Source organism: Mastigoproctus giganteus, chromosome 11 (assembly GCF_048544385.1).
Source record: "Mastigoproctus giganteus isolate SK-2022 chromosome 11, ASM4854438v1, whole genome shotgun sequence".
Classification (NCBI taxonomy): Eukaryota; Metazoa; Arthropoda; class Arachnida; order Uropygi; family Thelyphonidae; genus Mastigoproctus; species Mastigoproctus giganteus.
In genome coordinates, this window is record NC_143585.1 from 163,135,652 (window position 1) to 163,151,169 (window position 15,518).

General features: G+C 35.4%; 1 protein-coding gene across 3 annotated transcripts in view; it reads left to right on the top strand.

Annotated features, from left to right (window-relative positions):
- LOC150078548 (uncharacterized) overlaps window positions 1-15,518 on the top strand; it is a 732,675-nt gene that overhangs the window by 117,939 nt on the left and 599,218 nt on the right. For 2 of the 3 annotated variants that reach the window (XM_090384778.1, XM_090384777.1), the window contains exons 5-6: window positions 506-701; window positions 9,396-9,568. In XM_090384778.1, coding sequence (XP_090240904.1) covers window positions 506-701; window positions 9,396-9,568 — 369 coding nt within the window. The remainder of the gene's footprint in view (window positions 1-505; window positions 702-9,395; window positions 9,569-15,518) is intronic. The other variant, XM_090384779.1, reaches the window with a different exon arrangement.

Below are 15,518 nucleotides of genomic sequence, written 5' to 3' on the forward strand. Positions count from 1 at the left end.
CTGTCAGACTTTTTATTATATCATATCATCAAAATATTGCTATTTTACATAAGGTATTCTTGGTATTGCTGAATATTAGAATTAGAACTGGTATTAATTTTGATTTTGATAACAGATTAATAGCTATAAATTATAGTATTTTAATTTCTCCCTACATGCTTTTAATACTATTCAGCTTTACTTCTTCAGATTTTACTGTTTCTGTTTATTTGATTTTGCTGGAATTTCATTTACCTGTTTTAAATTTGATTGCATACAAGTATATATATATATATATTTTTTTTTTTTACTTGGGATAATCTCTATTTCTAGATAAAGATAGAAAGTTGACTCTAGAAAATAAAAGTGAAATGTTGATGGGTATAGAGATATACATTTAAATATAATAATTATATTTCGTAAGTATTATGAACCCTTATTGCTTTAGGATTAATATAAAGGAATCTCTGTTTTAATGTAGCACTATATTCTAGGAGAGAATCTAAAGTTCATTATTCACTAACAGCTTTACAGGATTTCTTCCCAGGCACAAACTGATACAGAAATGTTTCCTTTCAAGTTTGGGAAGAAGTACACCATTAATGAAGCAAATGAATACCATTTTCGAGCATGGCAGCATAACATGGCCAAAATGATTCAAACTGTATCTCATTTTCTGTATCAAAATGGAGAGGCTGTCAACAGTATGTATTCTTCTTTAAGTAAGTTTCATCTGTAGGTATGATGTAATTTTTATGATGCTCTTTTATACTAATAATGCAATTCACTTGTATTCTATATAAATTGTGCTTTTGAATTTGACATTAAGCATTCAGCATGAAAAATTATTATTCGCAAAGTGAATTTAACTGTCAGACCTTTTTTTATTATATCATCTTAATTGTTTCCCATAAATACTAAACTAACTATTTTACTTAAAACTAGATGAAAAGTTGGAATGAGGAAGTTGCAAGATCTGAAATGTACAAACAGTATACAAGAATGATAAGAAATAGTGTTAATTTTATGAGCTGGCTAAACATATACAGTACTTGCATTTACATACAGTAGTACTCAACCAAATGGTACAGAGCACCAATATTTAGTGATAGCAAAACTCTCCTAGAGATAATCTTCATCTCCAAAGTGAAATAAGTTAGATAATATACACAATATGTTACATTTCAGGCAAGTTCAATTTCCTAAATTAATTGTGGGTTTTTTGTTATTAATGAAACTAAAATGTAACTAACTAATCATCTTGTTACCAATTAATTTTCTAGGAAAGCAAAACTAAGAGAGGTGCATTATGGCCACAGAAGCCGATGTGCCAACAACTAATAAATAACAGCAACAACCAATTAATTACTAGTTTATTGACTAATGGTATATAAAAATAATTACTTTCACTTTGCTGCCCCGTACCTCACAACCTAATAGTCACTCCTCATTTTGTACTACTTTGTAACCACAATGCATGAAATGTAATAAATTAAACAAATAGCAATTGTACCTCAGACATAGTATGTTGATACTATGATTTTGCAATATGCTTTATTTCTTCCTGGATTTTAATAACATGAAAGTTATCGTGATTAATAAACAAATAGTATTAATTCACCCTAAATTTAGAAGGTGAATTTTGTACACATTATTGCATATTTAAAATAACTAAATGCACAAGGCATAATACATTAAGAGTTTAATATCTATATAATATCGGTGTGTAGATACACCATAAACAACTCTTAAGAAATTACAAAGTAGTTGTTGTGGGCATCATTTGCTCTTTCTCATATTGTGCTCTGCCTTCACGACGAGTTGCCATGATATTGCACTACCTCGAATAAGTAACGCTTCACTAATAGAGAAGACTATTGTTACTTATTCTCAGTGAGTACCACCACCAGACATGTTTCAAGGCTATTGGCCTATCATCAGTGGGTGGGCAGGTACCCTGATATTGCAGACATGACGACCCAGTTGTGAAGATAATCACGCAATATGAGAGATGCCAAAAGGTGTATATGACAATATTTAAAATAACTAAATGCACAAGGCATAATACAATAGGCCAATAGCCTTGAAACATGTCTGGGTGGTGGTACTCGCTGAGAATAAGTAACAATAGTCTTCTCTATTAGTGAAGCGTTACTTATTCGAGGTAGTGCAATATCATGGCAACTCGTCGTGAAGGCAGAGCACAATATGAGAAAGAGCAAATGATGCCCACAACAACTACTTTGTAATTTCTTAAGAGTTGTCTATGGTGTATCTACACACCGATATTATATAGATATTAAACTCTTAATGTATTATGCCTTGTGCATTTGGTTATTTTAAACCAAGTTATTAATGTAAATTGAACATTTTTTTTTTTTTTTTTTTTAGATTTTGTTTATCAAATAGGATTGGCCGATTAAAATTGAACAGTGATCTGGTTATTGCATAAACTCTGAACACAAAGGAATCTGGAATTTCTGAAATTTCCACAACGAGAAGTGGAGTCGGATAAATCGATCCAGATATTGGGAGTTCCGTTTAGAGAGTCCCACGCTACCCATAGGAGGGCTCACCACTAAAATACAGGAAAGTTTAAAAGAGTGGGAAGTGGGACAATTTTCTTTTGAGAACAAATCCATTATTGTTAGAACTGTAATTATTCATATAATCTTATACACGGTGTTTATAACAGGAATCACAGCTAGGACAATGAGACGATTTTACGTTCCAACATTTCAGTTTCTATGGGGAGGAAAACGGCAAGAGATAGCGCAGAAATTTTTATTTTTACCGTGGGAAGATGGGGGAATAAGTATTCCAAAAATTAATTTGAGGTGTAGCTGTAAGAGACTGCTGGATGTGGCTAATATGGTGCAATCTAACCATTTAGTAGTGGTACTGATAAAATAAAATTTTATGGGATTTAATACAGCCTTAATTAAAGGCGGCAATTATCTAGGGCCAAAAGCAGAGACAATGCCTATATATTACAAAAAAATTCGGGATATGTGCACGCAGTTAAGGGAGAAAGATATAGATCCTTTTAAGGATGGTTTAAAACGACTCTACTGGGCACTGTTTAACTCAGAAAATCCAGAAAAGCCAAATTTAGGAAACCATAACGCGCAATTTTTTTTTAAAAATCTAAAAATTGGCGGAAACTACCCATCGTGTATTGATTTTTCGTGGAGGGTTGGTTACGGAAATATACCAGTGAACGATATTACATATAGATTTAGTCAGACAGGCAACAGATTATGCGAATTTTGTACCGAAATTGAAACAGTGTACCATTTATTTTATTACTGTCGATTCATGCAGGAAGTTTGGAAAAGAATTTGTAGATTTTTGAGGATAAGACAGCTCACACTAGAGGAGGTAATTTACTTGCAATTTGATCATCCCTTGGGCAAGAAAAAATGTTCACAATATTTTTAATTACAGAGGCAAAATATCGTGTGGAAGCTTCGAAAACGGAAAAGGTTTGGGGCCTGTAGGGGATATCTTTGGGACTTCAAACAAACAATGTCTGCTTCCATGCAAAGGTTTTTACAGTTGGAAAAATGGCGTTTAGGGTCTGATAAGTTTCTGAAAAGGTGGGGAGAGCCACCTCTTCTGTGCAGTTTGGTTGGAGATGAGGTTCATCTTAAGTACTGGTTTTAGTTATTTGGAGGAAAAAAAAAAAAAAAAAACACCTGTTTTTTTTTTTTCGTTTATTACAAAATTCAGTTTTCTTGATAAAAATGTAGATCTCTTAGGCTCAAATGTAGATCTCGTAGATCTCTTAAAAAAAAACCTGTGTTTTTTTTTCGTTTATTACAAAATTCAGTTTTCTTGATAAAAATGTAGATCTCTTAGGCTCTCATCAAAACAGTTCCATGATATAGGTTTAAATTTTATAACTCATTTGTTTGGTTTAATAGACCTGGTCCAATGGATTATTTTTCACATTAAATTCACAAATAGCTTTGAAATGAACGTCTGAATTAAGATTTTTCATGATTTAGGTTTGGATTTTATAATTCATTTGTTTGATTTAATAGATCTGGTCCAATGGGTTTTTTTCACATTAAATTCACAATAGCCTTGAAACATGTCTGGGTGGTGGTGCTCACTGAGAATAAGTAACAATACTCTTCTCTATTAGTAGAGCGTTACTTATTCGAGGTAGTGCAATATCATGGCAACTTGTCGTGAAGGCAGAGCACAATATGAGAAAGAGCAAGTGATGCCCACAACAACTACTTTGTAGTTTCTTAAGAGTTGTCTATGGTGTATCTACACACCGATACTATATACATTATTGCATGTATTTGAAATAGAATTTACAAATAAAGGTATCATTTTCTCTGGTGGTGGAGGAGGACTAAAATGTGTTTCAAGTGCCAAGTGATAGTGACAAGCAACTTTCTCTCTGCGACATATAGTGCTCTTTGAAAGTGGTGTAGTTATATTTCTTTTTCTTGTGTGATTTTCTCTTTTGTTTACTTCAAGTGGTTCTGTGCTTGCTAGGTCTAAAGTAAGAACTCAGAAGGGGAATCCCCTTTTCTTTTCTTTTTTTTTTGTAGTTTATATATCAAATATTAACCACCTCTACTAAATTCAACAACTGCTTTGTTACTGGTGGGGCTAGTAACCTGGGGGAGAAAACCAACCCTCAGGGCTAAAAGGAGCAGAAATGGAAACCAATGTATTTCCATGTTTAGAGCTGAAGAGCTCCCAACACACCAATCATAACTCCGACCATGACTTCTCTCTCTCTCTCTCTCTCTCTCTCTCTCTCTCTCTCTCTCTCTGTCAAAGACACTGAAGAGGAAGACAAGGAACTAGGAATCTTCAGCATTACGGATATTGCATTCTCTGTCAGCACAACCTGTAAGCAAGCCCTTTCAGCCTCAAAAATGCTGCAGTTTAAGCATCTCCATTCAGAAGATTTACTAATAGAGACCTCTTGTTCAAGACACTCCGAGCTATCGTTACAGCTCACTTCTTTAATTTGAATTTCGATTAAAATCACCCCACATAACACACTGAATTCTTCCAAGGGAATGATCACTGAATGAATCTATTAAATGTGTCTGAAGAAGAAATAGTCCAGGAACAAAAGTTCATTGCCACTCAAGCAAAAAAGAAGCATGGTCAGAAGAGATGTCAACTTCATCTCTACTCAGAACATAATCTGAGCTTTTAGTACACCAAATCTACACCTTCTCTCAAAGCAGTTTACTTCAACTGCTGCATTTATCCCAAACCCCATAAGATGTTATAAATGCCAAAATTTGGCCACTCCCAGACATACTGTGGAGATGCAATATGTCCAAACTGTCTGTGCGATGCTCACACACAAGCAGAATGCAAGCCACCAACACCACAGTGTCCTAATTGCAGCTGCAGTCATCCAGCTTACTCCAAAGATTGTGAATCTGGAAATTAGGGAAAAAATACAAAATATAAAATTGAAAGTAAAGTCTCTTACCAAGAAGTGAGAAAACAGGTTAATTTAAGTATGCCAAAATGCCCTTATGCTTCTGCTACCCATAGTCACCGACCAGTGGCATGTCAAATTCATCAAATTCATTTACTATACTCCTAGCATTGGTGTATGCAAGTATACATGCACTTATTCTTACTCTTAGCTACCTTAACACAGCCCATGTATTTACTTATTCCAGGATGACTCCCACCAGTCCTTGAAATCCCTGCAGTCACTATTAATCTATTAGTCTGTGATACCCCCCCCCCCCAATTCTGGGCGCCTCCGTAGCCAGGTGGGAAGGAGCAGCAGTGCGTAGCACACGCTTCTTGATTAGTCCGGGGTTCGAGCCCATCACCACCAAATACGGAGGATGCGGAAAGGTCAGGAAATGACCACCGCATATCCCGGAGCAATATGGCCTTAGTTGCTAATGCTCCTAAAAACCAAATAACAAACAACAAACAAATCCCCCAATGCTAGCAGTTTTCCCATCTGCCTAACACTTTCTCGATGGCATCAACAAATATTCTTTCACCCTTTCTATTTAAGTGTATCCCATCCCTGTAGAGACAGTCTCTCCTGTTAGCAAGCAGAGACTACACTGAGGAAAACTCTTACCATGAGCCTTGCACAATCTCTCCAGGGCCGAATTGATTGACAAGGTTCTTGTCTTATACTCTCTCCTATCGTTTGTGGGCAGAATTGCAGACACTTTCAAATTCAACCCTAACTCACGGCTTTTTTTTTCAACATTGACTTGTGCTTGTTAAGTAAGTCTGCAGATCTCAGCTAAGTAAGTAAGATCCGCAGTTAAGTAAGTTTGCAAGATAAGTCGAATGCACTGGATTGACCATCAACATCTTCATAATATAGATGCAAAAACTACAATGAGATATCTGCAAACCGTTGTGTATCCTACTTTTCTGTATACCTCTGAAATATGGCCCTCTGCAGCACATTTTCTCATGAAGCCCATCCTCACCAGCGAATGCCGGGTACTGAAATGGACAACCCACAAACATCGCCTTTCCCCTCCCCAACAGAGGACCACCAGCATGACTGATCAACTTCAAATCCTACGGCTGCCTCGAATAATCCGCATGAGGAGAACTGCAACCACTATCAAAATGCTGGTTGGCAAAACCAACTCTCCTGACTTCTGAGATATGTGTCAGTGGCATGTGCCACCTCCTTCCCTCCTCTTCTTCAGCTATGGCAGAACAGGCTGAAGATCAATGACAGATTTCTACCCGGCCAACTACTTCCCGTAATACAAGTCCTGCTAATGATCAGAGTTGATCTCCAGAAATTCATTTTAGATTGCAATTACAGGCAGTTTCTGGCTGAACTTGTTCTGCTATTTTATGGCCCCTGATGTCGACTCGAACTGATATCCCCCACCTGCTATCTGCTGGGAGGTGCAGAACAGTATCTCGCATGTACACTGATGAACTTTTTCACAAGAAAATGTGAACCTATATAGACCAACTAAATGCACGCCTGTGAAATATGCTGACTTATGAGCATATATGTGCTTTGTAATTACTTGGTAGAAATGAATGTGTATATACCTTGGTGCATTGTCTGCCTCAGAACTATGTATATACTCATAGCTATATATTTGGATATTAATTGATCTGTAGCATGTTTTAATGCCACTTTTTAGTTTAATGTCATGTTTTAATTTTCATCTATTTGTAATACATGTTTTTATATCACCCCATGATCTTGTAAAGCTGCTGGCTGTGGCGGGCACATATTGTATCTTTACTGTACAATAAAGATTTCTTCTTCTATCTCCTACTCTTAATGTCATTATAGCCAACATTTACAACAGTATCACCCTTTGTGCCCTTAAAAGATGATATCTGCTCTATAACATCATCAACTTTTGCCCCTGGCAGACATACCCTGGGTCCTATTCTGCCATTTTGCATAATATATTTCTCATCTCCCTGACAATAGTCACCGACAATAACTAGCTCCTGTGGGATCAGCACATTCTGCCCTGAAGATTAGTGTTGTGTTGCCCGATGTGTTATTTAAAGGTGATGTGAGTTGTTGATTTTTTTTTTTTTTTTTGGCTGATGCTGTATAAACTTGCTTTCTTGCATCATTTGCCACTACTAATACTACTTTATTACTAGTCTTTTTCTGATTTATTCTTAAGCATCAGGTCATGAGATGCAATATCTGTCACAGTTCACTTTACTTTTTGGGAACTGTGACTTGGCTGAAGAGTCATAAACAGCATATTCTTTAACATAAAATTAAAACATAAAATATGAAGTTTTCTGAGCAGTGCAGATGGTCTGCAAGAGTAGCTAGCAGGGATAAGGCGGTGATTATTCCCTTGTATAAGACAATAGTCAGGCCACATAGTGAGTACTGTATACAGGTCTGGAGGCCTCATTTTAAGAAGGATGTAGAGCTGTTGGAATGAGTACAGAGAAGGGCAACAAGATTAGTGAATGGAACAAAGGGTTACTCTTACGAAGAAAGGCTTAAATTTTGCAAATTACAGTGTCTGGAGAGTAGGCACCTACGAGGTGATCTGATTGAGGTGTATAAAGCCTTGAATGTTTTGAGCATGCTCAGTGCAGATGGGATTCTTCCTCTTGCTCAGAATAATTGCTTGAGAGGGCATAAATTCAAATTGAGGAAAGACAGTTGTAGGATAGATGTGCAGAAGATGTGCCTTTAGCCAGCGAGTGGTTGGTTGCTGGAACAAACTTCCATCTGTCGTAGAAGTTGATAGCTTAAATAAATTCAAGGCAGAACTTGACAAACATTTGGAGCGAGTGGATGGGTGAAATAAGGGTGGGTTTTTTTTGGCTGATGCTATATATTGCTTTCTTGCATCATGTGCCTATGCTAAAATAAATCTGAAATACCAAACTGAATCATCATATGATTTTATTTTGTTGGGTCATGATATAATTTTTTCTGAAAAACTGGCAGTCCTAAAAATCTGTTTTTTATTAACATTATGGTAATGAAATTTATTTAAGTTAATATTTGTTAACAGTTAATTTTGTTTATTTTTAATGCAAAACAAAAACAAAAAAACCACATTTATCACTCATTCTAATCATTTAATATTATATATACAGGGTGATTCACTACCAGTGCGACAAATTTGCAGGAGGTATAGGGGGCACAAAGATGAATCGGAATCACATAGCATTGCAGGGTCCGAAATGCCTTCGTCATGTGGTAGAGGACTTTGAAGCGGAGGTTGCATGAACAGCGATCCTGCTGGAAGTCAGCATTTGCGAGGCAGTAGGATGGACGAGTATTCAAACGTTGAACTGGCCAACATGCACCTCGCGTATGGAGCTGCGGACTGTAACGGGCACGCCGCTCTGCGCTTGTACCAGTAACGTTTCCCGCACAGGCGTGCTCCTCACATACGATTTTCTCACGTATGCACAGAAGGTTACGTGAGACTGGTTGTTTCACGAGAGGTAACATGAATCAAGAGTGAACGACGAGGACGCCAGACAATGAGGAGAATGTCCTACGTCTTGCAGAAGGCAATCCGAGTACGAGTACTCGAGCGATAGGCCAACGATTGGGTATTTCCCAATACACTGTATGGAGGATACTGTCAACAAAACAAATGAGTTCATACCATCTGCAACGCGTCCAATCATTGGAGCCTGTGGATTATCCACTCCGGAGGACTTTTGCTACTTGGTTTCTTCAACAGAAACGGTTCGCAAATGCTGACTTCCAGTGGGATCGCTGTTCACGCGACCCCCCGTTCAACATCCTCTACCGCATGACGAAGGCATTTCAGACCCTGCAATGCTATGTGATTCCAATTCGTCTTTGTCCCCCTACACCTCCTGCAAGTTTGTCGCACTGGTAGTGAATCACCCTGTATATTATATATATATATATATATATATTTTTTTTTTTTATCTATGAATAGCCTCAAGTTCGGAACTATTCCATAGGCAGAAAGTACAGTTATCTAATGTTTTTTCTACGCTTCTGGCCTCTCATAACGAAAGAAGTACTGTTTTAAATTCTAATCTTTTGAGACAAGGAAAGATAAAGCAGAAATGGGCCGGTGATGTAATCAAAAGCATTGGACAGAATAAGGTCTGTTTGTTCTATTTTTATTGACATTTGTACTTGTTCTGTTCAATATTTTATTTTAAATATTTATTTAAAATAACTGATTTTAACAAAAAAAAAAAAAAAACGTCAGTTAAAAAAATAAATTATTACCTTTGTAGGTTATTTTCATTAAGATTGTCTAGTTCTTCCTTGAATTTATTCAACCTACCCACCTCCCCAACTTCCATCTGTTGTCGTTGAGATAGGTAGTTTTAATAAATTCAAGAAGGGGGATGGACAGGTGATGTGGGAATTTTTTTTTTCTCGCATCATTTGCCAATACAAATACAATTTAAACCACTGTTACACTGCAATAATTACATTTCACATAGAGCAACAAGGTTCCTATGTCTGTTCCTTGATCACGAGCACAGTTCCTCTAGGGCAAGAGTTGGCAACCTTTTTTGAGTAAAGAACCATTTTTCATCTTATTTAAAAAATATAAAAAAAAAAAAAAAGGATCCAAAGAGCCACACCTCAGCCCAAGCTGGGGGGGGGGGGTGTAAGAAATGGAATATAGAGTGGGAAGGTGTTTTATTAAAAAATATATATTTTTTGAAATATTATTTATTAATACTGAAAAAAACGTAACAAACATCCAATTAGGTATGAATTAATGTGCTGAACTTCTTGAGCGAGTTTTTCAACTCAGGCAAGTATGCCGTAATTTTCATCTTTAAACATGCTGAGAGACTCGCATTGTTCAGATGGTTTCTTTATTTATTTTTAATGTAGTTCATGTTCGAAAATATTTGCCCACCGAAATACGTTGAACCAAAAACCAAGAGAAGTCCAAACGCAAATATTTTCAAATTTATATACGTGTCTGGCAATTTGGCCTTGCTTTTTCAGCTCATCTATCACCGTCCATTTGTGTAGAATTGCTAGGGCAGCCTTTTGCCTCTCTAAATCCTCAGTTTCAGTTTTAAGTCAATTTTAGTCTTGCGCTCCCCATGTTCTTGATTTTCAAGTTCTCTAACTCCATTTCAAATTGTGTTTACTCAATCCATTCCTTCTTAAATTCCAGGTTTTCTTGCTCAATCTTTCTCTTTTGAGTTGACATTTTAAAAATGGTGGCAGTTTTAATGTCCTCTTATTCACTTGTTTAATAATACCACATCATTGATTTAAAAAGTCAAGTGATTTATAATATGAATTCGCGTACTTATCACAAACACTACGTACACACAGATATTATTTTGTTCCTGTTTTAACTATTTTATATTCGCCACCGCCTCAATAATTAACCTTCGACACCTTGCAATATGTGTGCTTTGCTTGCAATGCACAAGCAAACTAAACTGAGAAGTGTTTGCAGCTTGCGCTGTCATACATGTGGGCTAAAAGTTAGAGCTGCAGTTACATGTTCAAAGAGCCACATACAGCTCGCGAACTGCAGGTTGCCAACCCCTGCTCTAGGATGTCCAGGCAAATAAGTGAAGAAAGCTGGTATCATAAGAGTGATTAGCAGTTGATTGGTCAGTGACCCAGTAACTTATCCTTCCCTCTAAAGATTAGTTCTTTTGCAAGTTCCACATTGATTTTATATGGGGAGGGATCCATCTGTAATGCGCTATATTTCTTTTTATTGTCTTATCTTTACATTTTCACACACAGTTTTTATTTCTCTTTTGATAAAATCCCTTATCCCACCAGATAATTTTGACATTTTTTACATTAAAAGTGAGGGCATTCATATTGTTCTCTGCTATTTCAAATTTCCAGCATTCCCTTATTCTACATATTTATGGTGTTTCCCAACTGTAATTTAAAATAACTGTCCTACTCACTGATGTAAATTTTCTTGCAGCTGCATATGTTTTTGTATATAATGTGTCTACAACTTTTCCTCAGAAATTATTTTTAAATGTAAATAAACATTTGTAATTATTGACAAAGGTCACTAATTTCAGTGTATATACAGTGTAGATCCATTTTGTACATTTCATTGTACTAAATGATTACAGAATTTTTTTTTTTTTTTATATCGACCTAACCATACAGAACAGCTGATCCTGGTATATTTTATCGAATTGGATAATTTTAAAAAAAAATTAATTTATAAATTGTCATTGTCACTTGATTTCCCAGTAAGAGGGCTGACATAATAATGCCTTGCAAAGAAAAATTTTGGACATTGATCAAAAAAAACTTTTTTTTTTTTTTTTTTTTTGTTCCTCAGTCTATCTACAGCTTATACCTGATGCAGAATGTTCCAAAACTCACTTTTGAAATTGTAGATATTTTTTAACATGTGGACCAGAAATGGCAAGCCAATGTCATGTGTGCCATGGAACATGCATAGGAAAATATACCACAAAGCAAACAATTATGTATAATTGTTTGCTTTTTGGTATGTATGGTATGGGTTTTTTTTTTTTTTTTTAATATAAATTATTTATATTACAAAAAAAAAAAAAAAAATTTCAAGTACAATTTGTTTTGCTGATCTATCAGCATATCTTTTAGTTAAAACCATTAATGTAATTGTATGTAAAATTTGCAGCAACAGACATTTCAGAAACTTTCAAGTATTGTTACCATTTTATAATATCAGTAAAATCTGCTTAATATAAGGTTTTTTTTTTTTTTCCATGTGGGATGCAAAAACTCTTATTTATTTTAGCTTTGATAATAGAGAGCTATTAAGTGCTCAATAATTCCTATATTCTATTATATTATGAAAACAACAGGGATTATCTTTATTTTTGATATAGGATGCTTCTTTTCCATCCAACTCTCCTAGTCCAACGCTCTAACAATTCTTTGTGAAGGCGATATAAAGTTTACAAAAAATGTGAAACATTCTTCTAGTTCAACTTAAGGAATGAAGAGAATAATTCCGCCATATTCATTAAGCTTTTTAGACCCCTAAATTTTAATTTTAATGCCAATTTTTGGAACAAAGAGAATAATCGCTCCATATTTATTAATCTTTTTAGACCTTCAAAATTTAATTTTAATGTCAATCTACATAATGGTTTCCTTGCTGGCAGAGGTATGGTATTTGAAGACAGAAGTTGGGTTGAGCACTCAATATTGAGACCAAAGGGTCTGAACACTACTGTTCTGACAAGTGAGGAAGATGTTTCACATTTTTTGTAAAATTTATATCGCCTTCACAAAGAATTGCTAGCACGTTGGACTAGGAGAGTTGGTTGGAAAAGAAGCATCCTATATCAAAAATAAAGGTAATCCCTGTTGTTTTCATAATTTATTTTAGCTTAATTTTAGGACCCAGGCCAGAACAAAAAAATTCACTATTGCTTTCCTAGACACAGTTCAATGTTTTTCAACCATTTTCTGACTAACAAAACACTTTGGAATGTATAGATTAAATGACAGCTAAATGCACATTATACCATATGAATGTATTTTAAAAATGTATTTATTGCAATGTTACCACATCCACCTACGCTTGACATATTGGCAACATTTCGAGGTTCTATTGAATCCCGTCTTCCGGCCTCTAGAGGAAAACATAAAAGAAATTACATAAATTCTGTATAGTAGTAAAAGTGCTTTCATGTAAGATATTGTTATAAGAGCAAAGAGTGGAAAAATAAGAAGGTAACTTAAAATTATTAATGACAAATTAGTAAAAGTCGAGGCAGGGTATAGTATATTATTGCTACTAAAGGAAAAGAAAAAAAACTTCCTCTGCGACTACTTTCATCTTAACTAGTTTGGCCATCCAGCTAGAATTTGAAAAGATAAGAGCTCAAAACATATATAAAATATATTACTGGAATAAAGGAATATATTTCTGGAACTTGAAAAATTGTACAACTAGTACCATAAAAATCTCAAGAAAACTCTCTTTTAGAGAAGGAGGCGATACTCACCTCAAGCATGGCTTCTTGCACACTATAACCACCTAACAGGTTAAGGAGATACCATTCATTATATAAGGACAGTTCTGAGTTGGAGTGCCTGAATAACCAAAGGGAATTTGTCAGACTTTTGTTTTGAAAACAAGGTTTAAGTGCTTAAGTTAAGAGATCTGGCATCCAGTAAAACCAGAGTACATTGTGTGTAGCATATGGCCATAGGAGTAAAATGGTTAGATTTAGTGTAATCCTGTTACTCCTATAGTCAGTATAGAAATTCCAGGAAATCATAAAACCAGGAAATGGAATCTGACCACATATCTTTTCTTTGTGAAAGAAACTGCAGAAGTCTTTCAGAAACTAAGGATTTTGTAGATTAAGATAAGAAATACAATAGTCCTGATAAAAGAGCAGTCAAACAATGAGGCATTAGACTGGTGGTAGAATGGACTGATAAAGGAATAATATTTTCCTGAATTCTGGAATAAGAGAAACTAATCAAAATAGAATGGTGGTCTAAACATTAAGAAGTAAATAAAGATTTGTTCTGGAGCCTTGTAGTCTTTTCTTAGTTGCTTCCATAACCTTCTTGGAACATGTTAAAGTATGATTGGTTGAAAAGTGCTTCAGCCTTTACATTGAAGACTGATGCCCGAAAACAATGGACAAGGAAGGCTTCTTTGAACATTCTTTTGTAGTAACTTCTGTCAGTAGATAGAACTAATGGATTGTGGTATTCCTGTGTGCCTCTGCATACAAAGGCACAGGCTGAAACAGTTCTAAGTTTTCAGTTCTGCCGTATATGGTGTCTTTTCTGTGCTTTTCTATCCTCTTCTGTAGGAAGAGTTACATTAGTTCATGTAGGAAGAGTTACACTGCAGGTATGAAACCTTCATCTTCATGATTAGAAACCAGAGGCTTAACTAGGTTATGGCAAATGTTGCCCTCACCATAGGCACCAATTCACTGTAGACACCAAATGGACTTAAATTAAGAATAACTGAATTCATACACCAAGTGGCCACTTTATTAAAAGCACTTGCCTTATAGTAAGCCCCCCCGCCCCCACCTTTAACCTTCATCAGGGCATGGAGTCAGTGAAGTGTCAAAGTGTGCCATGTTGGGAAAGGAATTCATATAATGATATACAAGTTTTTGGTATGAAGCTAGGTGATTATGCTGGCCAAAAAAAAAACCACCTCCAGAGCAAAAGTTGTAGGTTCTAAAGAAAATTGATTCGTTGATTGCAAAAATACCAAAATTATTTCTCTTTTGTTTCTCCATTGAAAGGTAATGAATGACTGATTTCAAATATCACAGAATAATACATATGCTCCCTTAAAAATGAGTCTTGTTCATTTAAAAATACTTTAATCAAATCTATTAATGTACTACATACACTATTTTCTTAGAAATGTTGCCACTCTGAGAGGTTTTCCTTATAATCCATTTTTCTTTCCCCCTTAAGAAGCTAGCAGTAATTTCCCATCATTGCAGTATACAAGTGACCTTGATGCCACTTACACTGGTTGGCATCAATTTCCTCCCTGAAATAATTTCAAAAGATTCTCCTAGGAAATATGTTCAAAAACTCATATGTGCTTAAAAAAGTTCTCATCACCCTCAGTTTTCAAAAACCAAGACCTGTAGTTGGTTTAATCATCTTTTCCATCTATTTTAGCTGTTTATTTATCTTTTTCTAGAACGTTCGGAAGATTTCTAGAGCATTCAAGAGCTTTTTGCAACATTCAAGAATGTTCTAGAATATTTTTATGTGCTGATTGCTGAAGAAAGGTCGTGACATTTCCGGAAGGACCTAGAAACATTGTGAGCATTCTAGAATGTGTGTGTGTGTGTGTGTGTGTGAATATAAATAATGTGTGGTTTGTAAGATAAATAAAATGTCTGAAAGTTTCTACTATCCCTTAAACTTCTCGTAGTTCAGGCACTTTGTATATTTTTCATTTCCATTTTCACACAGACACTTTATTTATGTTACAAGCCACACATTATTTATATATATATTTTTTTGCTTCCTTTATTGCTGCGCTGCACGTTTTGGAGCATTAGACATATGATAACTTTTGTTATTTTCCTTTTTC